The sequence below is a fragment of the Lonchura striata genome, chromosome 13 (assembly GCF_046129695.1).
Source record: "Lonchura striata isolate bLonStr1 chromosome 13, bLonStr1.mat, whole genome shotgun sequence".
Classification (NCBI taxonomy): domain Eukaryota; kingdom Metazoa; phylum Chordata; class Aves; order Passeriformes; family Estrildidae; genus Lonchura; species Lonchura striata.
In genome coordinates this window covers 4790069-4816715 of record NC_134615.1, presented here as the reverse complement: position 1 = coordinate 4816715, position 26647 = coordinate 4790069, and the positions used below count along the sequence as shown (strand labels likewise).

Genomic DNA, 26647 nt, shown 5'->3' with positions numbered 1-26647 from the left:
ATTCTGTGATTCTGTGGATTGAACCTCCTCATCCCCTGCTGGCCCCAGCCCTGCCCCAGTTGGGGTGCAGAGGGATTGGGGACAGCACTGAGGCCGTTCCTCTCTGCCCTCCGAGCCACCCTCATGGGGAACGGGGGTCACCCCACCCCACAGGCTTGTCCTTGTCCCTGGGGATCTAGTGAGCCTTGGCAATTTTCTGTCTAGTGATCAATCACTGGTATTTTTGCCTGATGCTGTTTCTCCTGTTAGTAAACAGGAGAATTTTTTTCACTTACAGATATTTGTATTTCATTTCTCCTTATTGGTGGAAAGGGATCAGTTAAAACTGTAAGGGAAGGCAACACACTGCAGAGTGTCCACCTCTTAAATTGCTTTACACAAGACACAGGCACAGGCAAGGCCACGCACACGAGCAAAGCAAAGCAGAGCAAAGCAGAGCAAAGCAAAGCAGAGCAAAGCAAAGTGAGGATTTCATCCCCTGCTTCCCAAGGGCAGCCGAAAGTTCAGCAGGGCCCATCAGGTGTCAGGGGTTGCTCAGCCTGGGAAATGCCATCAGTCCATCCTCCCCTCTCCCTCCTGCTCCCACAGCTGTACACGGGAGCACAGTGCAATCCACACGCTGTGGAATTGGGTCGCTTGGGCTCAGCTGTGTCCCCTCCCAAACTCTGGTGCACCCCCAGCCTGCTCCATTTGAGGGCAAGGAACAGCAAAGGCCTTGACTTTGTGTAAGCCCTGCCCAGCAGTAACAAAAACATCTCTGTATTTCAACAGTGATTCCAGCACAAATGCAAAATACAGCCCCATAGCAGAAAATTGATTCTATCCGAGCCAAAATGAGCACAGTAACTACCTCTGAAATTGCCTGACCTGTACATAGCCATTTACTAACAGCAGATTACTTCAGAATATTTCTTCCATTAATTCACTTCAAGACAATATCTGCTGACTTGTGATTTGACAAAATGGTTTTTTATTAAAACACACCATTATGCAATACAAAATTAGGCACTACAGAAAAGATCTCCTGAGGATGCAGCGTTGCAAAAATATATTCAGACTTTATGCCAGAGGTTCTGTATCTAAACTTTTAGGATACTATAGCTTCTCTGTAAAAATAAAGCACTCAATGAATCATTTAGTCTTTCAGCAAGCTCCCCAAGCTAATCCAGCAGCACTAGGCTGGCAGCTGGTTCTTGCAGCACACCAGCAAGAAACAAGCCTGCTAAAGACCATACTGCCTATCCTTCCCATGGTGTATTTCTTTTATTACAAATGTAGTTTGAAAACCTGGTCTGAAGTGTCTGAAAGTCACCAAGGAAATCACTCACATTGCTTCTTCCAGCACTTCCTGTCAATAGATTGGCAATTTCCTTCCTTAATGGGGGAAAAGAAGGAAAATTATGTCAAGTAAGAGGCTATAATCACATTTGTTTACAAGAAAAATTTGAATCTGTAGCTCTGTTTAAGAGATACTAGATTGAGATGAGATCAAGGTTACTACAATTTTAATTATTTCACTTTATTAACATAACATATTCTTCTTGTAATATTACAAGCCCTGCACCTCATACAAAGCATACAAGTGAAAATGCACATTTCTCAAGTTCCTCTGGGTAAAATTGGCTTGAGAAATTCTCTGAGGAATATGCCCTGAAGAATTTCATTTTTGTGCAAGGAAACCAAATACACAAGAAGTTGTGGGAAGGGATTTGAGGCCATGCTACTTTACATTTTCTCTAAGTGGAATCTTCATGTACTGAATAGCAAAAAGTGCAGAAAAGCTATCTGAAATTGCATGTGATGTGCCTCTGCAAGTTTTAGTTCATTTGAGCTCCACAAAGAAAGTTTAGAGCATCTTTGAAAAGAGAATCTGAGATTGCATGAAAAGCATAAACCAAATTCCTGCCAGAAGGCCTTTCTCGCCTTCAGATGAAAAAGAAAATCTAAAAGGGGTAAAAAGCAGCAAAGCTGGATTTGCATGAGGAAACAGAGGCAGACATTTAAATTCATTCTAAAGAATGATGCAAAACATTTTTAATTCTTTGTCCTTATGTTTTTGATATCTTCACTTTTTGGATAATTAAATCTTTTCCTACAGAGATTTATGACAGTTTTGTAAATGCCATCTCTTTTTAGGCAACGACAGAGGACTGGAAAAAAGTGAGAGTATATGAGGTAGTGGAACTCTTTTTCATGCCTGTTCCTGATGGTTTTAGTTTTTCTTGAGGTAGAGACACAAAGAAATGAAAACTTAGATCAAAACTTTACTCCGTGTATTTTTAACACATAATTATTTTCTTATATTATAGTTCTTGCAGAAGCAAAAAAAGTCACTGACAATTTTATCCAATTTTTTTATTTTTTTAATAAAATTTAACAGGAAGAAATTTGCTTTTTGCCAGCCCATAGTAGTTTTCAACTGGTTTCAGAGGAGCAGCACTAACTTCCCAATCCTTTCAGAGAAAGTACAGCAAGAAAAGGCAGCATCGAGTAAAGAGATTAGGAAAGCAGTTTACCACCACTTGTAAAAATCAGTCATGTGTTGCTGCTTGCTCATGGAGGAGCTGGTCCAGTACCACTGAACTAAATGCCAAATTTTCATATTTGAAAAAACAATGCTATACAATCATAGATAACTATTGCTTAAGCAGAAGCTGTTGTAATACTTCAACAAAGAGAGTTTTAAACCCATGCTTCCAATTCCAATTCTCAGAGTTGCAAGACTTCAGACAGTGGAGTGCAAAGGTTTTAAATATTTTATTTCTGAATAACGAGTAATAAAACTTAGGGAACTCAGTCATTTGAGTAAAAACTTTTTTTTTCCTTTTTTGCCCAATGGATCAACTCTAAGACCATGAAAAGATCACTAAATGAGATTGTCAAATGCTTACACATAGAGTGCAGCCTGTAAGCAACAAAAACACGAGACAGAAAGTAGCACATCAGAAGCAAGAGCGTTGTCTCTCAGGTGGAACAAGCCAGGTCAGCAAAGGCTGCAGTGACCCACCCTTCCACAGTCCTGGGGCTTAAACAGCACCAGGCAGAGGCAGCCAAAGAAGGGATCCTGAATTGCACCCAGTGAAGCCAGGGCTTCTCTGCCAGGAAAGAGCCTCTGAGCCTGAAACAGAGGGGCAGATTGTGTCAGAGATCCTTCAGCCAGTGCATAACAGAGAATGGATCATGTATACATGCATGCAAGGTACTGAGTGAGCCATGGTTATATTGAAATGCTCTGAACAATTGTCACAGAAAAGGGATCAGTGAAATCAGACACATTCACACACTTTCATCAGCCAAATAAAAGTTCCATTTCTAGCTAACCATATTCAGCAATCAATGGGCTACTCACTGTTTGTATGCACTGACTTACCAAATCAAATGATTCAATTGTCATAGCAACTGTATCACAAATTTGGGCTGTCAGGTTATATGCAAACAATCAATCTCTCAATTCATACAGCCCTTCCTTGGGCTGATGCAGTATTCTACACTGGGGTACTAGAAAAATCAGCAAGTGCTGATATGTGAATGAAAAATGCAGGTTTGCCCATAAAATGGCAGTGGCAGAAGGGTTCTCACTTCAGGTACCACTGATAGTTCAGACTGACAGAGAGAGGCAGCTCCACCAGAGCCCTGTGCCTCCTGCATCCCAGGCTTCCTAGGAAGGAAACAGGGAAGAGTGACCAAGTGGAGAACACTTGTCTATTCTCACTGCCAGAGCAGATGTGACCCCTCTCCCTCTAGAAGAGCAGTGTAGCTCAGCCAGGGGTGCAGATGAACAGAACAGTCACCAGTCCCCACAAAAGGCTGTTTTTCTCTCCCACATTCCTGAGGTGCACTGCCACACCACTGCTGCAGCATCTCCTTTACTTCTCTGCCTGATGCCAAATTCTGTGCTGTGCAGAGGAGGGGAAGGAAGTGCAGTGACCTGGCAGAGGCAGGGACCAGGAGAGTGAGGAGATGAGCCACATGGGTAGATGAAAGCTCCCCGTGCTCCCTGACTCTGAGATATTGGCAGCCAAGTGGAGGTGGAATGGAGATGAGAGTGGTGCTGGGAAGTGCACAGAGAGAGAGGCACCAAAGGCTTCCCTCCAATGCCAGCACCAAGCTGCAAACACATCAGAGTCTGGGATATCCAGTTTCTTGGGGTAAGAGTTGTGAGCTGAAGTTAACAGAGCAAATGTCCCCAAATCCCACTGCTGCTAAATTGTCTTTCAACATTCACATGATATAAAGCTCTGTTAAGATCAATCCTTATGTCCTGGAAGCACCTGAACCTCTCAGGCACACACCACATGAAGCATTAAGTGTCCTCAGTGTGGCATGTCCATTTTAGACTTTCCAGGTGTTCCACTACCAATTTTCATTGAACTTTGCTGGCCAAGGAGAAAACATGAACATCAAATTGCCACTTAACTCTTGGAGAAATTGTCAATTCCAAAAGTTTTGGAACATCTTTAAATGGCCTCCCCATACCTTTAAAAAATATCAAGCTCACTAAAACACTTTGACTCCTCCTACCTGGGTTGCACCTCAGGTCAAGTCCTAGGTACCATCTAATGTCACCTGAATCCTGGAAGTAGCCAGCACTCAGTTTTTGAGCAGAACCATTTCTCCCTCAGTCTTACTGATAGGAAAGTCAATTCAGGACATTATTCTCATGCACCCATGTTGTTCTACCCATCAGTCAATAAATCTGGCTGAAGGAGTGCAGGTGAGCTCCTTAACAAGAAACAGAAAGCCTTCCACAAAGAGTAGTAGAACCAGTGAGGAATGAAAAACATCAAAGCCCCACTGCCCTTCAAGTGCTCAGGAATAAAGGGCCTGGCAAAGAGCTCAACCCCTTTCACTGAGCTTCCCAAGAGCTGCTTCTTTCTCACAGGGTGTGAATCAAAGTCTGTCCAATTATCACCCTTTCTGCACCAAGTTTTGTAGCTGTTGCAGGTGTTAACCTTTATTTTTTTAGTTTTCCATATTGATCTCCTATACTAAGAAGACTTGTCAATAATCAACTCTGAGAACAGGAGAAAGGGAAACTCTATCAGTTCCAGTTAATTGATTGTAACATAATAATATGCACCATTTGGATACACATCTATGCTATTTGATCTACAGTCAATCTATCAAAGCAGTGAGCTTCAGCACTCAGAGGCATGCCTTTGTAGATCTACTTTTTCAATTTTGCCTGCAGCCTTCTCTCTTTCCATTTGTGCTTTCTTTCCCAAAGAAACATCTCTACAGGGTGATATGAAAAGAGTCCAAAAATCCATCTAAATTATAGTCAAAAATTACTTTGTCTCTCCTCCAATAGAAAGACAAGTGAAGCTTTCGTGTCCAACCTGCACGATGTCTTGAAACATTTCTGGGTTCTGGATGAGCTATTCTAACTAGCTACATGAAGTCAAATTCATGAAGTGCTTGCTTGAAATTCATTGAAATTCCTCTGGTTACCTGAATAGTTCTACAGGCTACTAAATATAAATGCAGTGCTAGAGTTTAAACTTTAGCTTTTACTTTTTAATAAACCTGGCAAAGTGTAATGTCCTTGCCAAAGTCATGCTACGAAGGCAATATGCAAATATTAAATATGAGAATGAAGAATAAAGGAAAGGTATTAAGTAGAAATTGCAAGTAATTGCTGACAGTGCCTGAAAGCTAATGATGTTAATTAACAGTATTCCCAGGGATAGGTCCAAAGAAGGAATGGGGAATGCAATAACACAGACCTGACTTTTCTGTTTTCTTCATAGAATTCTTATCGAATATAAATTAAGTCAGAAAATGGCAAGTTCCAATTAGTAGGGCTAGATAGCAAGGAAGAAAAAGTAAACAAGTAGTTGTACCTTCCTCATAATAAATCCACAAACAGCTCCTCCTATTCTTTCAATTAAGCCTCCAATATAAATGTGCCATGTCCCTTCCTTTATTGGGTATCATGGAAACAGAGGAAGCCTAAGTTCCATCATTATTTAGTCAAGAAGAAGGATTCAGTTTATATTAGAATATAAGACCAATCTGAAAAAAGCAAAATAGTATGTGTTTTTCTCAAAGAGTTCATCTATTTGTTCTTTTAGTATGTTGCAAGTCAAAGTATCAGGGTTTCCAAATCCCAGTTAATAAAATAATCCTTCCCTCAGTCACTTTCCAATCTCAACAATAGAGTAGTTAGTAGACAGTTGACAGCCCCATTGCAAACTCTGATGCAAATGTATAATTTTCTGGACAAAAGTAATTCTGCAGATTCAGACAATATTCAGCTACCAATGTCAGCTGTGTAGGTAGTGGGACTTGCCAGAATGACACAGTAACACTTTATTTGGGTTTTGATTCTAAAGGAATTTATTCCTTTAAAATGCTACTTTCTGTTTCTGTTTCTGCTTCTCGCCTGCTTTCACTTCGACAAATAAAAAAAATTGCAAGGCAACCCATATCAAAACAATTATTTCTCACATGAGGCTGTGTTTAGAATAATAAAAAAATAAACAGTAGCTTCAAGAGATGGTGTTTCTGACTAGTACACAACACAAAAATATGTACAGCAACCAGTCAAGAGGCGAGAGGCACAAAGCCTTTTTGAGGGGGTATGCTGGCTTTGCATGGCTGGCTCTTGGTAGCAGGGGGACCATAGAGGTGACTTCTGTGAGAAGCTGCTGGGAGCTCCCACCATGTCCAGCAGAGCCAGTCCCTGATGGCTCTGGAGATGGACCTGCTGCTGGCCAAGGCCAGTTAGAGATGAGGGTAATGACTTTAGGAAAACACATCTAAGAAGAAAACCTAAACAAAGGGGGGGACTGTTAAATCCAGCTAGAGAAGAGGAGGAGGTGAAAACACGTGAGGGAAACAATGGAAACACCAAGGTCAGTGGGGAAGGAGGGGCAGGAGGTGCTCCAGGTGCCAGAGCTGGGATTCCTCTGCAGACCCTGGTGATGATCATGGTGAGGCAGCTGTGCCCTGCAGCCCGTGGGGATCCGTGGAATGCAGAGATCCATGGGGGATGGAGAGATCCACAGGGGATGCAGAGATCCATGGGGGATGGAGAGATCCACCCACAGCCCCTGGGGATCCATGGGGGATGCAGAGATCCACCCCCAGCCCCTGGCAGAGGTGCCCACACCTGAGCAGTGGTGCCTGGAGGGGGCTGTGACCCAGAGGGAGACCCAGGGGACAGAAAGGCCCTGCTCCCAGGCTGGAGCAGCCTGGCCTTGGAGCACTGCAGCCCTGGACAGAGAGACCCACTCCACAGCAGGTGTGGGAGGGCTGTGTGCCCGTGGGAGGGACTCAGGTTGCAGCAGGTCACTGAGCTGCTGCTCGTGAGATGGAGCCAAGCTGGAGAAGTTCACAGAGAAATGTCTCCCATGGGAGGGACCCCATGGCCTCACAGGGGAAGGACTCCTCTCCCTGAGCAGTGCAAGATCTCAGATGATGAACTGACCAAACCTCCTACCCTGTCTCCCTGAGCTATTTGTAGGAAGGAGAGGGGCTGGAGGAAAAAAGGTGTTTTTTACAGCTTATTTTACTTCTCATCATCCTCCTCTGACTTTGTTGGTAATTAAATTCACTTTGCATCTCTAAATTTAGCCTGTTTTGCCCTTGGAGTGTTTTCTCCCCATCCTAATATCAACTCATGAACCTTTCAGTCATTTTTTCCCCCTCTCCTTTCCCCAGCTGTGGCAGGGGAGCATGAGTGACTTTTGTGGATGCCTAAAATTTGGTCAGTGTCAAACAAGACAAGGGGAAACACCAGCAGGAAGATAGTGTGGGTATTTTGTCTGAGAAACGCTGTGCAGTCATAAACACCATCCTCAGGTGGGAGCTGTATCTCCAAAGGGTGGTGCACACAATGATTTTACTCCAAGATTCCCTTCCTGGGAAAGGCAAGGCAGCCATGTGTGAAGGGTGGCCTGGGTGAAGCTGCCAAGGGGGACACAGCAGCTTGGCTACGAGAGAGTTAACGAGGGATCAGGAGGGAAGCAGTGACACCACGGCTCAGGACTGTGCTTCAGGACAAATCTGTGCAGCTTTGCTGGTTCCAGCACTCAGGGTCAGCTGCTGGTGCACAAATGAACTGGGAATACCAACTTCTTTGACACTATGAAAGTCCTCAAGAGGCAAATATTAAAAGTCACTTAATGTGTGTACTGATCTCTGCTTTGGCTGCCCGATTTGTAATTTTTTTCTTGTTCAAACTGATGGATGAACGGAATGGTTTTAATTATTTCCAGGCTATGCCCTTCAGAATTGCATTGCTCTCCCTGCATACAGTACTTCTGTCCAGAGACTCCCTTGCTTCATTAAGATGGAAAGTCATTTCAGTTACAAAAAGCCAGAGTAATCGTGTTTTAATCAACTGAAGTGCACACAAGCTGCTACCATCCTAAACACCCCATGACACAACTGCAGCAGCACAAGGCTGCATTGCATGCTGCCTGTGGGATGGAGGAGCCCCAGATTTCCTGCTTTGGAAATGACACCCACATCTTCACCTAGATCCAATGTCTGCATCTCTGAAGCTGCCTTGGACAGAAAAGCACAAGAACAATGGGAAGTATTGTGTTAGCACAATACTAGCACAGGAGAGGGGAAAATGAGGCTCTCTTTTTGGGAAGTGTTCTACTTCACCACAACAACTGCTTAAGAATAAGCCGTCAGTCAGAGTTCAAAATTCCTCAGATAATATTTAAACTATTAGAAATTGTATGCTTGACAATGTCAGGATTTAAACAAAAAGCCCAGAATTCAGGGCAAATGTGTTACCTGAGTTACAAAGGAACTCACACATGAAAGAAAGCTCAAAGAGACTAAAAAACTCAAACCCTCAGCAGCTTGGAGAACTTCTTATGTCTTCCAAAAACAAGGGGAAAAAAAGAAGCATTTTACTCAAAAAAGCCATGATTAACTACTACCTACAAGGGCCTGGTTTGGAGACTGCCCCAGAGACATTCCATCATTCCCCCAGTGCAAAGGCAGCCACAGCAACCCTGCCTGGCAGGGCTGCACAGGGTTTGTTTAACCAGGCACCCACAGGCAGAGCTGCCCCAGGTGGGAAGTGGCACCACACCCTGGGGACCCACTGGGGACCCAGAGGGGTCAGATCGTTGAGATTCACTGCACAGGCTGCCTTCTTTCCTGATCTGCAATTTAAGATGTGCTGCCGCTCTGCTAAGCCTTCTTGACTTGGCCTCATTAATTCCATCTCTATTAAAATGAGTTGTTGTGTTAGATGGAACTTTTGAAGGCATTTTTTACAAATCAAATGGTAAGTTTATGTTAGAAAAAGGATTTATAGCACATAGTTAAAACAGACACGCATATAAAGTCTGCTCTAATTAGGCCTTAATTTTTGCAGAAAATGCTTTTATTTTAAAGGTATCTGTATTTTAACAGTATTCCAGATGTGTATACTACATCTATATTTTATATTGATGTAAAACTAAATAATTGATTATGGTAGCAACCTTTAACTAAATTTCTTTACTGAGTAATTTAATTCAAAGAGGCAAAAAAACTGGACAGGAGTAAGGATCAGATATGGACAGGTCTTTTATACTGTACAAGCTGAGTTAAGTTTAAATTTTAAAAAAGAATAAAAAAGGAAGAAAAACTATCTTGATTTTCTGACCAGTATTTTTGGGAAAATCTCCTTCCAGCTATTTTTTTTCATGTTTATCAGAATCATGAGTACTACTCTGTTATTCATTCTGCAATTAAGTACACATTGCTGTCTCTGAGAAAAGACCTAAGACTGGGGCATATTTGGATAGGATACTTGACACAGATGTTCCTGAAATGCCAAAACATCCATTCCAGAGTAAATTTCACAAATCTATTTGGATGAAGCAAACAAGAGCACTCTGTGCACAGAAGCCCTGTAAGGGATGAGTTGCAGATGCAGACTTGAAGTTATCATTTTTATTAAAAAATACTTCAGCTGTAGTTGAGTCTCAAACCAGAGCAAAACACCAGAGGCAAACCAAAATTAGGTCTTGAAGCAGAGACAGGGGAGAAAGCAGAATGGTAAAACTATATAGTATTACCCAAGGAAGATGAAAGACATTTTATTGCATTGCTAGTAGCATTTGGAAAAGAAAATAAAGAATAGCTCACAGTGGGTTTCAGTTTCACTGTGTGGTAGGACTCGATAAAACACAGGCCAGGCTCAAGCCTGGAAAATCATGGTCCTACAAGTGAAAGAGAAAAGAACACCATGGAAAACAACATAAACAGTCTGTAATTAGAGAATGAGTCTGTCTCTGCTATTCCCTCTGTGTTTGGGCACCAGTGAGATGTTGGCCATCATCACATCTGGCACCTCAGAGTTATTGATCACTGCCTTCAACTGCGTGTACCAGACACCAGTGGTTTATTTATGACCAAAAATATTACCTTTTTGGCAATAACGTCAAAGACCTGGTAAAAAATATGGATTGTAAAGGTGTAACATAACAATAAATTAAGATTTTGATTAATATAATAGATCTGTGCAATATAACTTCCCTGACTTCACTGCACTTAAGAGGTTCTTATCATGTAGATTTAAATCTAAAGTGACAGACTGTATCATAAGAAAGACAACTTAAAGAAGCCAAATTTAGATGTCACAAATTCAGAAAACATCAAAGAGATTGGCAAGTGCTTCACCAGCATTTATATTAAGCAGGAATTCTTGTTCTGATTACATCTTAAAGCCAGTAAATGAATAACCATCTTTTCAAATGGTTACTCATCTCCTCCTAGCATTTATTTCTCATTTTTCAAAACCAAGCATATGAGTACAGAATATTAATATCTCAAATAAGTTATCTTTATGAAAAACTACAACAAAAACACAATCATAATTAACCACAAAGTATTTAGGTCTCATACCTGCTCTTTGCACTTTTGTGGGATTTTATTAATAATTATTAGTCCTGACACCAAATTTAAGAGGTAATTGCACAAAGTATGTGGGTTTGCTACAAGGTACCAGAGCTTGCTTTAAGTCAGAACAAATGATCACAACTGAAGAAAACTAACCCTAAGTTACAGTATAATTTGGACACAACAAATTATCAGTACTTGTAACTGATTCCATCTGAAGTATTTCCCCAGTTTTTTGGTAAGTGACCTAAAGTCTTTCCTCACCTATTTAAGTTTTCAGCTGTAAAAAGCTCAAAATACTTCTGGAAAGGGAACACATCTTTCACATCTTATAAGTATCTACTCCAAGTAACTGTATTAATGATGCCTTAGAGCAAAGGCCAACCAGCTCAAACACCTTACAATTAGGCCCTTAGTGTTAGCAAAAAAGAAGCAGTTACATTTACTGATAAATACAACATTTTCATGGTACAAACAGGTCACCCATGCTTTAGTATCAGTTATTTCAAAGTGCTGGTGCTCAGATTTTGCTGGGTGTTTTGGACAGCAGGTTCCTGCCCTGCCTTGCTCTGTAACATGTTACACAACAGTAGAATAAATGTGGTTTTTAACTGATCACATCAGGAACTGGACAACAGCTGAGGAGCATCTCCTAAAGCCTGGTACAGCAGAATCAGCCTCAGGTCTCCAGAACCAACACAGGAATGCTACAGACAAGCTCTATTTCTGTTTAATAGACACCTTCTGACTTTAATCTGCAGCTAAACATTCTTGAGAAACAGCTAGGGGAAGTCTCAAGACTCCTTCTGTAAGATGTTTAGAACTTATTTCTGATGAAGTAAAACCAATATGCTCTTTACTTGTAATAGGCACAGAATCACAATATCCCACACAACTTTGAGTTCATTGCTAACAAATGGCAGAAGTGGAGTTAAAGCTCAAACATAAGCCAAAAGCATCATGAACACTCTTAGGGGAGCTCTTGGAGCATGGAAGTAATCAGAGCAATTTTATTTAGACTCTACTACAAATATCAGTTTGTACATCTGATTTCAAAAATAAAGCATGACTGATCATCTAGGCTAGACTTGCTACCTTCACTGCAGCAAGCCACAATGTGAACTATCATGCAAGGTGTTCCTGAGAGCTTTCCTGGAATCATGAAAATCAACCTGATGGGATTGACTGAGCTTTCACTTCATGCTGTGCAAGACTTTTAGCTGTAATTGTCCTTGTCCAAAAGTCTGTGGAGTCATCATGCAGACTTATTAAAATGATGTCTTCAAACAACATTGACAGTGATGACAACAGTTCTACCCACTGAAAAGCCCCAGACAAATGTCATAATTCAGTAATGTTTCCATTATCCATTTCTGTATTATTAAGTTATACCTAACAAAGGTTATGGCCATGAAAGAAACCCTACACATCAGCTACAGCTGCCATCTCAGATGTTCACATCTTTATTTTTCTGTTTTCAGGTAAATATCACTATAGAAGTCAGAAGATTAGAGGAAAATATAATTCTGTATTGTTTGCCTCTCCAGAAGTGTGCAAATATTACCTCACACATTACTGCACTGCATGTTGCCTTCACAGCAGAGTACTCCATGCAAGTACTATGATTAAGTACTGCCCTATCAAAGGTTCCAGGGCACAAGCCACACAGGTGGGGGTAAATACACAAAGGACAGCTTTATTTTGTTTTAGATCTCTAACCTGGAATCACAACCTTCAGCTGATCCTTGTTCTGCTACTGGCCTTTTAACTGAGGTTATGCAATCACTTTTGTTCCATTTTTGTTCATCTCAGTTTCCCCATTTGTAAAAGGGTGAAAGTCATAGAGTCTTCCACTCCACAACTTTTATGACATCTATACATAAAGAGGCCTTTCAAGGATTATTGTTACTATGAAATATACATTAGTTATTATTCACCATTGGTCTGTTTGTCATTGCATTAACAACACAGGCTGTATCAGTCTAGAAGAGAAGAAACTAATGTTTTTTATTTCTAAATAATTACTTTACTTTCTTTCTTTGTTTAGGGATAAAATATAACATGGGATTCCAGCAACCAAAAAAAGTAAGTTTTCAGAAGTACATAAAGAAAATTGTACCCATATTCTGAGTATGGAGTACAGATAGAGATGGCTCAGATAAGCCACTACACTGGAGATGAAGCACTGAAAAGGAAAGATGCATCAAAAACTTAGCCATGAAAATGCAAATTTTCATCTTAAAATAGGAATATGATAAGCTATGCAACTTCAGTTTTATGAGGTTTTTTTTCCTAGGCTGGATATTGCTAAAAGATACTGTAAACTTTGCATATATTAATATTCTGTATGAAATCACACTGATAAATGAATGCCTTGAGAGGCACTTAAAAACCAGGCTAAAGAAAAAGTCTGGTGAGATTCCCCCATCTAGCGGCAGTCGGGCTGCACGGGGCTGCCTCCAGCCCGCAGCTGAAGGACGGGAGCAAACTGTGCCAAGGAGCAGCCGTGCCCAGCTGTGCCCAGCCGTGCCCAGCCGTGCCCAGCTGTGCCCAGCCGTACCCAGCCGTGCCCAGCCGTGCCCAGCTGTACCCAGCCGTGCCCAGCCGTGCCCAGCCGTGCCCAGCTGTGCCCAGCTGTACCCAGCCGTACCCAGCTGTGCCCAGCCATGCCCAGCCATGCCCAGCCGTGCCCAGCTGTGCCCAGCTGTGCCCAGCTGTACCCAGCCGTGCCCAGCTGTACCCAGCTGTGCCCAGCTGTACCCAGCTGTGCCCAGCCATGCCCAGCCGTGCCCAGCTGTGCCCAGCCGTACCCAGCCGTGCCCAGCTGTGCCCAGCCATACCCAGCTGTGCCCAGGTGCCATCGCCTGCCCAGGCAGGTGACAGGGAGTGACAGCTCCTCTGCACTCAGCCCAACCAAGGCTTACACTGGCACAAAACATTCAAGTTGCCCAAAAACTCCAGGGTCATCATCAGCGTCATTAAAGGTCCAGAATTCTGGGAAACCTGAATTTGATAACCTTTAAATATCAGCCATGTCATGAGTAAACAGGATTGAATTACAGCCAGTCTTGTAAAGGGTAATGTTTAGAAATGCATCTGGTATTTACAAAGACAAACACATTTCTGACTGTAGAAACAACCTCTGAAGGTGAGAGTAGAGTACAATAATCACTCCCAACAACTGAACAGTGTTTTGCAAAACAAAATTTCAGTTGGTTTCCCAGTCTGCACACCATCTTCACTACCAGAGCAATCCAATTTGAATTCTGCAAGTGTCCTAAAATCTCTGTTTAACACTGATCTGTAGTGTTCAAGTTTTTTATAGCAATTATCAATATAAGCAAGTCTCCTACAAAATACAATTTGATTTTTTTGGTTTTTTGTCACCAATGTTTTTTGTAATGAATCCCTAATCTCTTTTCTGAGACTTTTTTATTCTCTGACCTTTAACTAGAATGTGACAAGATAAAACCTCCATGACAGAACAAGTTTGTCACCTGCTGCATTGCCTTTTTTCAGACAACAAAGACTTATAAAATTGATTAAGATTTAATCTTAAAGAACACCCTGAAAGAGCACAACCCTTCTAATCTCCAACAGTTATAAATACTGTTGGGGAAACACTAAAAAACAAAAATTTAAATTTAAAATTATAAGTCCTCTAACTAAATATTTTGTGTCAGCAATAAACAATCTGCAAGTATATATGCTTCTCTGTTTAAATACTCCATGGTAGTTCATATGTTACACTCATCCAGGTGACCTCAGAATGGGGATGACACATAGCTAAACAGTAATCAGAGCATAATTTTAATCTTGGAGGCATAGACAGGATTTAATTCAGCTACTTTGAAAAGCAGAAAGTGATGGCGCACACCTGGGCTGTATGCAGGAAGTATAAACAGAGAGATCCCCCAGTGAAAAAGAGCAAGTCCCAGAAAGCCTTTCCCATAGACCTGCTGTACTTACTTGGTTTTTGGGACCTAATTCCAGCTTCATTCCCACCTCCCTCTGCTTCTCACTCAGCCTCCATTGCTCTGCTTGCAGGCTCACCTCGCTCCAGCCTCCCTTTGGGGTCTCCTTCATGCTGCTCTCACCAAACCCACTTCTTGTGAGCCAAACCTCCATTTTCACTGACATCCTTCCTGTTTCCCTCTGCCCGCACTCACATCTCACTCCACCTTGCAAACTCTACAAACCTCCCTCCCTTCCCTGCTGGGCTTCACTCTGTGCCAATCTGTCCTCACTGCAAAGATTAATTACTGATGTGGGGTGGTGGTGGGAAACACACAACCCAAACAAGCAAACCTTTCAGCTTGTGTGACAACAGGGGCAGTCTGGAATAAGTAAGCAAGTCCTCAAAATACTCAGATACCTTTTTGTAGAAATTTCAACAACATCTAAGACAAAAGTATCTGTCAAGGTCTGAGTACACCACCTAAAATACAGTAATAAATCTAAATAGGAACTAGAATTTACTGGAAACTTAGGTTCATCTCTGACTTTGAGTTTCATGTAAGCACAGAACAAGGGGACAAGAGAAGAGCCCATACCACAGTGCAGTGCTAAGGGCTCATGACAACACATTCTGTTGTACAGTTCTAAAAGTTACCAAAGATCCACGTGATGTGATGCAAGCTGCAAGTAGTGACAATCTTGCATTTACTAATATCTTTAATCTATTTTTCCTCAGCAGGATTGTGTTTCCAGCAATAACCAGGATAGAAGATTAAGAAAAAATACTGCAGACAGAGCAGCAACGGTTAAGCAGAGCAATTCATTAGAGCCATCTGAAAGTGTGCCCACCAAGCTTCAAAGCACCGACAGAAGGCAAAGCAGCATCATGTTTGCTATGAAAGATCAACAGAAAGGTGAAGAAATTAATTCCATCAAGCTCCATAAACGCAGGAGGAGGTTTATAATTAAAAAGAGCCCAATTCTGATTTCCATGAACAGCTCCGTTCTCAACCTGCCCACACTTAAATATGAGGATAGAAACAACAGCAAGTGGAAAAATCTCTATCAGATCCAAGGAGAAAGGAAGCGGATTATGAGGGAAACTTGTTCAAAATACAAGAGTAATAACAGAAGAATAATCACTCCTTATCATGTGTCTAGAATATTTGTAGAAGACAAATACAGAGTTTTGTACTGTGAAGTGCCAAAAGCTGGTTGCTCTAACTGGAAGCGGGTGCTGATGGTGCTGAACGGGCTGGCCTCCTCCACAAAGGACATCCAGCACAACACCGTGCACTACGGGAACTACTTGAAACGGCTGGATGGCTTTGACCACAAGGGAATTTATCACAGGCTCAGCACTTACACAAAAATGCTATTTATTCGTGAGCCCTTTGAAAAGCTGGTATCTGCATTTCGGGACAAGTTTGAACATCCGAACAACTACTACCACCCGGTCTTTGGAAAAGCCATCATTTCCAGATACCGCGTCAATGCCACCAAAGAAGCACTGAGGACAGGCTCTGGAGTCAAGTTTAAAGAGTTCATTCAATATCTCCTGGATGTACACAGGCCAGTGGGTATGGATATACACTGGGATCATGTCAATAGGCTTTGCAGCCCATGTTTAATAGATTACGACTTCGTTGGGAAATTTGAAAGTATGGAAGAAGATGCAAACTTCTTCTTGCACTTAATTGGTGCTCCACAAAACTTAACTTTCCCCAAGTTTAAAGATCGTCACTCCAATGAAGAAAGAACTACCACTAAAATTACACAGCAGTATTTTGCACAGCTTTCTCCTTCTCAACGACAACAAAGCTATGACTTTTACTATATGGATTACTTGATGTTCAACTACTCAAAACCTTTTGAAGATCTATATTAATTTGAGAGCCTGGGTATTTCCACAGTCGCATCAGTCGAATTGTGTGACAAAACCAGGTGGCATCTGTTTATATATACTTACTTACCTGTTAGCAAACAATTGGTTGAAGAGCAGGGAAAAATGCAAAACAGAATATAAACAGATGTTTACACTTTCACCTTAATTGCCTCCTTTTTCAAATCATTTTTTTTTCTATAATTTCTCCACATGAAATGTATGTACATATATGTATAATATGTTAGGGCCCCCAAATAAAGCACAGAATTTTCCAGGTTGGTGTGGCCTGTGTTTGCACTTGGGGGACAGTGTGTTTGAAATGAGGGGAGCACAGCTGGCAATTCTAAAGTTCAGCCAGTATCTCAAGCTCTTTGCTGTTCAGAAAACCAATCTTTGAGTGATGGAGTAGCAAGAAGGAAAATACACTGAGCAATATTTACAGTTTGTTGAAATGTGCAAGGCATGAAGCCATACACAGGCCCCATATGTTTGAAGGTGGATGTTGATCACTGATTCCTGATATTCTTAAGTTTGTCAGGGGGAAAAAGTCTAATCAAACTTACACTGTTCATAAGCACACTGGTAAAAACAACTAATACTTAATGACCATGTGAGAGCAGTATTAAACCAGATGTTGCAATTCAGAGTGAGGATATGTTCTCTCCCTTCAATAAATCCCTTATGGCACATTCATCTGCAAAAAGATAAAATGCAGGCGAACATTTGCATCTTTATAAGTGTTATTAAAATTCTTTTAATCCTTTGCATTAACATAAATCTCTGGTTTAATCTTCATAGTCACCAGGAATATCAAATCTTTCCATCATAATAACAAGCAAGAATAAATGCCACTTCCTGCCCAACAGGGTAGTTCTTTTCATTGCTGCAAACAATTTGCACTTGCTTATTTTAGTAACAATTATATCTGACTTAACATGCAATAAATATTCCAGGTGTTTTAGTTCAATTTCTGTGCTTGAGAGGACTTTCTCATCTCTACCAGAGTGTCTTGTGAGAATAAAATACTTGACATTTCCCTAGTTACTGTCTCTAATCACAGAATATTCTGATTTGGAAGTAGCCCACAAGAATTCTTAAGCCAAACTTTCAAATGAATGGCTCATACAGGAATCAAACCCCCAACCCTGGCATTATCAGCACCATGCTATAACCAACTGAGCCAGTCTCAGCTCTGTAAATTTTCACTCGAATTCTGTATACAGAATCCTTGTTTACATGTAATTTATCCACTTGACATGATATTTAAACTGGCCATACTGGAACAAGGATCAAACTCCATCACAGTGCCAAACCTGGACTCCCCAGTAACTTCTAGAGTTTGTATTTCACAGCCACGTTCCACCACAACTGGCACTGCACAAATGTAAACACCCAAGAAACAATTCTTGTTCTAATCTGTTTCCAGGTTCAGATCCTCATACGGATAGTTTCATGCATCACAAGAATTGGCAAAAGTTTCCCCAGAAACATCCAGTATATTTTTTGGGTTTTAAAAATTTTAATAGGGAAAAAATTGTTTCAAAATATCTTGTAGTAAAAACTTCACTGACAAATACTTTGCATATCAAGTCTGACATCACATTTTCCATTTATGTTCAGAGAAAAATTGGTTGCATTAGGAAAGTAATGTGGAGCTTACACTGTTCCATGAAACCAGTTACCCTTCCCTGCCTGCCCATGCTGCAGCAGCCCCCCACCCCCACCCATCTCACTTTTCCACACACCCGAGGACTTGTTGGTCTGCTGACATGACTGCAGAGCAGCCTTTGTACTCAAAGCAATGCTTCTGCTAGTCCAGCTGGGATCAGCAGCAGCAGGCTGGCTTTGTTAGCTCCGAGTGCCCAGCCAACAGGCAGGCACAGCCTCACCAGCAGCCACAGACAGCAGCACCCAGGGCAAAACAAGGCACAGGGGTCACTTCTAGTGCAGCTGGAGCAGATTCTGACACTGGTGGGAATTCTTGGAGGGTGGATTGGGGTGTGAGGAGTCATAACCAACACCACTACTTGGAATCCAAGTGAAGCCATCCCTAGCATTTAATGGCATTTAGTGCTCTGAGAGGGGATGGTGCTCTGATTGATGAACCCAGTGGCCTGTAGCTACAGGCACCAACACCAGGAGAGGACATGTTGGATATTGTAGCCCTCTTGGGCTTTTTCAGGGTCTGACCCTGCCAGCAGGTCAGGGTACCAGAGCTCAGTGTGCTGAACTTCCCCTGAGAGCAGAATGTCAGCTCAGTTCACTGCAGCAAAGGGAAGCTGCAGAGCCCTGGGGCAGCTCTCTGAGGCTACCAGAGCAAAGCTGGGCACCCCCTGTGTCACAGCCCTGCCAGCCTGAGGGTGCTTTAGGGGTAACATTGGGGGACTTAACCCTCCACTGCATTCACATCAGCTCTGAACCCTGACTCTCCTTCTACCTCCTACCTCCTCCCAGTTCCTTTTCAGCTTAATTTACACAGCCACATAAATTGATACAGTCACATTTACATCTGAAAGGCTTGGTACATTCACAGATCAGCAAGTGCTCACTCTGTGAGTGGATAAAAACCTCAGCAATACCAGCAAAAAATTGCACTTCTGATTGTATCGAACCTGTACTTTACATACCACTACCCCCTCCATAGCTATTTTAATTAATTTACAGTAAAAGATAACAACAGGGAAGTTACATTTTTAATGACAAATGAAAGTGAAGACTTTGATAGGGTTTATTTTGTCTGGGATAATAATCGCTCTTTAAACAAAAACTGATCAATGATTTGCATGTTTATAACAAGTTGTATATGGCACAGTAGTATCTGGTTTACAGTTTCTCAAGGAAGACAGAAGCACCCTTCTAATACTCACAGGTATGTATATATATATATAATACTGGCCAGCTGTATTAATTTGGCTCTGTTACTTTCAGCTCCTATTCCCTGCTGAGTAGTGTAAACAAGGTAACAAGTGGTTTTAAAAGAATGTTTATGAAGTTGCATTTTAAAGCCAGAAGAAATGCAATATCTTGAACAAAGAAAAATCCAAGGCAGCAGACAAGTAAACTAATATTTTCATGTCAAGCAAAATTTTTAAGTAAAAAGCAATCATTTTGACTAGATTGTAGTAAGTTTTCAGATTGCTTATTTCCCTTTAGATTATCTTGTCTTTTTTTCCCACACATATAAAATCTTGGCATTTTCATTTCAATGTAATTTAATTTTTTTCAGAGGTGTTCATTTTGAATTCATTCCTATATTTTATCCTTCTCCTCATAGAGAAATATTTCATTTCTTATGGAAAGTGGAAATCAGACTGTACAAAACAAATCCTGTTTTCAAACAAACAGTCTAGCTCAGAAGTCAGCCAAGGTAAATATAAGACAAAATAATTTTGTCAATCCAATTGATTTTTAACTTCAGAGACTGACGCAGCTACAGCAACCAGAGAAGGTGAGGTGTGAAGGCACACAAACAAAAGAACAGAATCTCCCCCCATAGTCTTCAAAGTGGTCTAAAGCCTATAGCAGAAAACGAGATTAACACAGACACAAAAAGAGCAAATTGTGTAAACTAATTGTGCACTTTATTATCTGCTTTTGCAGAGTCCGAAAGTGAAGACAGCAATAATATTTTAATTAGGGGATAGTTTAAGAATTTGATATTGGGATGCTCTGTAAGTGAAATTCATTGAGATCTAAGCAAAGTCATGTTCTTGAGACCTTTGTGTACCCAAAAAAGTCATCTTTGCAATGTGCACAAATTGAGTGATGGGGATTTACTGGGGTTTTTATGCTTTAAATCACCCCACTGCCATATGTACTCACTATGGCTGACCTCATACCAAAGTGTCCGTTTATGGGGGCTTATGCCTCCAAAAATAAAGGAATCAAGATATTAAAATGAGTTTTCTTAACTCCTTATCTCCATAACTTTTCAGAATTTCCATGATGGAGTTCCAATGCTTTCTTCCATAACAATCACTCATGTTGGAGCACATCAGACTGCACAATGTCAAGAGAGAATATGAATTGAGGATAAGAGTTCACTTTTTTTTTGCCACAATTGGGACTCAGTGATCTCAGAGGTCTTTTATAAATGAATTGATTCTGCAATTTGGTTTGCTGGTTTACAGCTCATCTTATATAATGATTGAAGTAAAGAGTTTTTAACATTTTTAAATTGTAGGTACTGAATTCTGGTGATTCCATTCTTCCCTGCCTTATTTGAGCAACTTACTGAGAAGATCCATTCTTTGGATGATCAAAGAGTATTTTTTTTGAGAGAGGGAGATACACAGAGTAAGGAAGAGGTGCAGACATGGACTGCATACACTGCACTGTACATTAACTTAATCCTTTTATTTTGCACTACTTTTCCTGTTTGGGCAGCACTATCACTGACAGCAAGAGCACACCTATGACAAATCCATGTACAATTATCTGCTTATATACACCCAGATAAAGTACATAGGAAAAAACCCTATGCAAATAGCATTATACATACTCAGGCACCTACAAACTTGCAAATGCATGGAGGGAGATATAATGCCAAAAAAATTAATTAGAAAATGAGTCCAATGTATATAAAACATCTGCATTGTTTTTTACATAGCTATTTCTAGTGTCTTTATACAACACTATAAATTAATTTGTCAGACCAACTCAACTGTGAGTTGAGTTCTACATTCCACATTACCAGGAATTAATAGATAAAAAGGGAACTTTCTTTTCTGATGTTTCTCTTAACTATGGTTGTTTTCTTGATGCAAGTTGCTGACATTGAGATGAAGGAGGTTCTTTTCCTACCCCCAACAAGAAATCACAGAGGTAGCTAGGCGTATTTGGAATAGACTGTATAAATCCCAGCCTCATAATTTCAACTTCACTGGCTCTGGAACACATCTGCATGCAGCACCAGTTTGTTTTCAGAGCACAACATGAGAGGCAAGGCTGAGCACAGCCTGTTTGAGCAGATACTGCTTCAAGGGATGATTGTCAGCTTGGCATTGTTATGTGTGGGGATTTCAAAGCCTCAGCATGCACCTGCACGCTCCTGAATAACGACTTGGGAAGTGTCCCAAGGTCCATATGGCAAGATGCATGTAATTTTTGTCCAAAGACAACAGCTACTTAAGAAGGACCAGCAATTTTCTGAGCTTCTCTCTCTCTGGAATCTCACAGGCAAGTCTGTAAACAAGCATCTCTAATGTCTTCCAGCATGAAACTGCTGTAAAAAAATGCACCAGAGTCAAGAACAGGACACTTTTTTCCATTAGCTACCCTAATGACAACTGATACTTACCAGTGGTAAGTCGCTTTTTTCCAGAATTTCTCAGAACTATTCATTCATAGGTGCCCAGAATTAAACATGCAGTAAAGATTCACAATGGATTTGAGCTTTGAGAATGGCAGGCACTCACCCTTTCCACATTCAGTTTAATCTTGGAATATGTTGAAGCATTATCCACAGTGCATCACTTGAGCAGTAAGGGCAAGACAGCCCAGAACTGACACAGGAGAGGAAGACAGACATGACTAAGCCTTACTCACTGCCACCAAACTATTTCAGTAATATTTTATAGAGCATTGACTCAGTTAGTTGTGACTCATGCTAGAGAATAAGAATTATTGCTTTACCACAAGTCTAAGAGAAACATTTAACCTTGTAAAAATATTTTCTGGTCTGGTTTAAGGAAGAACTCCAAATATTTAGTTTAAAATGACACTTTGGGAAGTTCTATGCATACACACACCTTAGTGCACAACTAACTTGCACCTAGCAAGGAGCATATGTACATAACTTATTTCCTTCTATGTGGATAAATCTTTCAAGAGTCATTTTCCAGTCAGTTTGTGCCACGGTGGCTTTTACACAAGTAGACAAATAAGCTTGTTCAAATTCTGCCATCTGTGGCCATTTTTGCCACCAACTTTTTTTTTTTTTTTTTTTAACTGGAGACACATTTATCAGAATTGCAGCAAAGGTCAAGTTTTCCATTATGTACCTACTTTGCATGAAACCAAAATTCTGTTTAAATTCAACAATTAAAGCAGTTCTGGCCCTATGTTTCACATTCAGCTATATGGGATCTCTATGGATGATAATTTCTAAGTGTTCTCTTGATTTCATGGAACTTAAAATTACGCTGTCAAGTTAGGGAAAATGAAAGAGGCTTTCACAACCCAACTTTTCCACAATTATTCTTCAATCTGGGAATTCTGTCCAGATTTATTTTCACTTAATATAGGAAATTTCCTCTCAACAGATCCAAACATAAGCATGTCACAAGCTGCAAAAGGTGTTAAGATTATGTTCAGGCAGAGAGAGCAGCAGCACAAGAAGCAGTGGCCCAAGGCGACTGCACTGAGAGCTTGTCCCAATCCATTAAACACCAGTGGAGGTGGCTTCTTTCTCAAGAAAGGAAAGCTCCAGGCTACAGTTCACCTTCAAATTTGTAGATACAGACAAACATACATTATGATAATGAGTAAAAGTTCTTTTATCTTTGTTTTAAGTGTGTATCCAGTCAGTATAACCCTTCCCACGTGCCACGATGGAGCCACAGAGAAGTCATGTGAAGGTGATGCCAGCCCACATACAGATCCCTCACTGAAGTCCACAGGACACAGGTTTAGCTGTCTGTTCTGTAAAATGTCACACAGCTGACCCGTTTCCACAGCATTCATTTACAACTATATTCCACACCTAGCAGCAGCCAGGTGTGCTAACACTTAGGGCAGGTAACTGGGAGCTTTGGCCTACAATTTGCCTGTTATCTGACTGGTTTGGGTATCATCTAGAATTGCTCCACTTATCTTTCCCATCTCTGGTGAGGAGGAAAATGCAGGAATGGTATAATATTTAGTTTTACACTACATTTTATTTACTGATCTCAAATTAATTTAATTCACTTATTGCAAAATACAACGGAAAGAAGTTTTCCTCACCAATGTTACCAGAATATTGTGTTCTTATTAATACCAGAAAAAACAAACAAACAAAAACCCCCAAAAATCAAACAAACACATGGCAACAACAACAACAAAACTACAAAAAAAAACCAAAAAACCAAAACAAGACAAACAAAAGAAAACCAACCAACCAAAAGAAAACCAACACCACTACAGCACAGGTAACCTGCCCAATAAAACAGACAATGTGATAGAGCAAGCAGCTGCAATATTTATATTGTCTCACATTATATTTCTCCACTGAAATCCATAAAGACATGAATCCTGCTCAAGTGACACACTGTGTACTCATCAAGGTGATACTGTCTTTATAAATCAGGCATGCAGTGACCATTTCAGGCACTGTGGAAAACACAGCAGACATAATATGAGATGGGCTATGAATCTGACAATTTATCCATGTTTATCCTTGAAAAAGAGGGTTCATTTTTATTATCTAAAATAAATCTCAGAACTTCATTAGATCATCCACCAAAATTGAATGTCAGGTTTATATTACAGTCTACAAAGCACACAGCAGCTGGTAATGATAAAAACCATTTTACCTTGGAGCTCTTTCATAGCAAGTTTCAAAATTGACCACTCAGAATAAAAAGCTAAGCCTGCCATACTTGACTAAAACATACAGTTTATGAACACTCCAGAATGAACATGTGCAGAAGTAAAATCAATTTTAGAAAAATTCAGAAGATAAAAGGGTTGATAGTTGATTCATCCCTTGTCTCCCCTGTTACAAGGAGCTACTTCTCCCCCACAATTCACTGGTTTAAACTATTAGAAATAAGTAATACCCAGAATTACAATAAAGACTGGCTTCAAACACATTTTCTCACTTTCTACCTTCAGCTCAGAAACCTCTTTCCTTGCAGCTATACCTGACAAGCAAAGTACTCTGTGGTAACACCTTCCAAAATCCTGAGCTTCCCAGTCCCGCCAGATTTGAAGGCATTGATTTGCCTGTTTCTGCAGTAAAAGGAAGTTCTGACACAGCTATTAAAGGAGCAATGTCCACTCAGACTTTGTACCAGCCTGGGAGTGTCCAAACCTTAAAAGTATCTGGCTCCTCTTTTTTTGTCTTCAACTCAGATTTTATATTGTAGCCTTGAAGAATGGTTTCAAACCAAATGGGTTTGTTTCTCAGATATCAAAATCTCCTTTTCCTCTTGAAACCTCTCTAAAGAGAGACGGGGCTGGGGAGAAACTACACTGTCTGGTTTTAAATGGCCTGAATCTTCTCAGAACTCTTAAATGCTCCTGCATTTAACACTACCTGCACTAACACCTACCTTTCGCAGGTTTAGCACGTGGCATAAATGTCAAATGATGCAAAACAGACAGGTCTGCTAGTTTTGAAAATCTAAGTCAGTGTGGATTCACATTCTCCCTGACAGCAACCAAAATCTGCAGATACACTCAGCCTCATTAATACAAATCTGTGGAATAAGTGCTAATACAAATCCAAGCAGATACATTCCCACTTCAGTTCTGCCTTCATTGACTACCTGATTGGTAATTAAGGCATATATTTGGTTCCAGAGATGTAGGGAAAAAACCCAAATCCCAAAGGAAGCAGTCAAATCTGAGCCCAAGGTTATTAATCATACTGCCTCTAATTGTATATAAAGTATCTTTACTCCCTCAAAAATGTTTTTTTTAAATATTATGGGATTTAAATATGTCACAATATTCTGGATATCTTGATTAGATCTCTTTTAATATACTGCCTCCAAATAATTTGTAATTTATTTAACAGAAATGAACAACTCTTACTAATCATTAAGATTAAGCAGAATTTTTAGCCTGACTAGACTAGCAACAAAAGTTGATAAGGGGATTTTTTTTCCTTAAACAGTCCTTTTTACTGCCTTCTTGTAATTTAAGTTTCAACTAAGGTCCCATTAGGCTGATAGTGATCCCCCCCATGAATCAGACAGACCCTCAAGTCTTCAAGTTTCCAGAGTAAAGTCTCATTGGTGACTAGCATCTGGGAAGGGTTTGATAAATCCAGTGAAAACTCACTAAGATTAAAAGCCTAAAGAATTTTGCTCCTCACTGACATTTAAAATACTTTCTACATCATTCCCCTGACCCAGCCAAATCACATGTCCTCACAAAGCACCCCAAGGGTTCCTTCAGCCTACCTTCCCTGCAGTCAGCCCTGTACAGGTGCTGATTTCAGGGCAGGCAGCCAAAGTACAGTAAAGCTCACTATAAATACCCTCAGGATTAGGGCACAAAAATCAGCCCAGTAAACGTCAGGGAGGACAGAACCTGTGCCAAGAATAAAGCCAAGAGAGGGGAAGGGGAAGGGGAAGGGGAAGGGGAAGGGGAAGGGGAAGGGGAAGGGGAAGGGGAAGGGGAAGGGGAAGGGGAAGGGGAAGGGGAAGGGGAAGGGGAAGGGGAAGGGGAAGGGGAAGGGGAAGGGGAAGGGGAAGGGGAAGGCTACACAGAATCCTTGAAGAGAGGAAGAACTGGCCTGGGAGAAGCAGTGCATGGCTGCTTTTTTTTTTTAAGCTTTTACCAAATACACCTTAAAACAACCACAAGCAAAGGATCAAGGACTGCTCTTAAACAAGTATTAAAATAAGAAGGACTGTATACCTTTTACCATACCACAACAATATAAGATCTTGTATTTACCATAAAACAGAAACAAGGTTGTATATGCCATTTGACCAGCTGAAGAGTTCACCAAGCCCAGTATTGTGTGTTAGTATTTTCAGCTCTAAAGAACTGAAAAAAATACTGGCATTGTAGCACAGCCAGTCAAAGCAAAGGGAAAGCAAATCAAAGCACCAAATGGAGACAGAGGTAGAAATCCATACATTCCAGCTCTGCATTCAAAGTTACCTGCCTGCTTAAAGAAAGGTTTTCCCTTTCATTCCCTTCTGAAGCATTCAATATAGCTTAATGCCAAAGGCAAAATTTTGTATTCACTAGAAGAAAAACTCCAATATTCTAAGGGAAGTCTCATTCAGC

The 26647-nt window shown here is 40.8% G+C and overlaps 1 protein-coding gene across 3 annotated transcripts in view; it reads left to right on the top strand.

Annotated features, from left to right (window-relative positions):
- The window catches only part of CHST8 (carbohydrate sulfotransferase 8), a 181268-nt gene extending 164295 nt beyond the window's left edge, over positions 1–16973 (top strand). For 2 of the 3 annotated variants that reach the window (XM_021536685.3, XM_021536686.1), the window contains exons 3-4: positions 12905–12942; positions 15551–16973. In XM_021536685.3, coding sequence (XP_021392360.1) covers positions 12905–12942; positions 15551–16702 — 1190 coding nt within the window. In that variant the 3' untranslated portion in view covers positions 16703–16973. The remainder of the gene's footprint in view (positions 1–12904; positions 12943–15550) is intronic. The other variant, XM_021536688.3, reaches the window with a different exon arrangement.
- The last annotated feature ends 9674 nt before the right edge of the window (positions 16974–26647 follow it).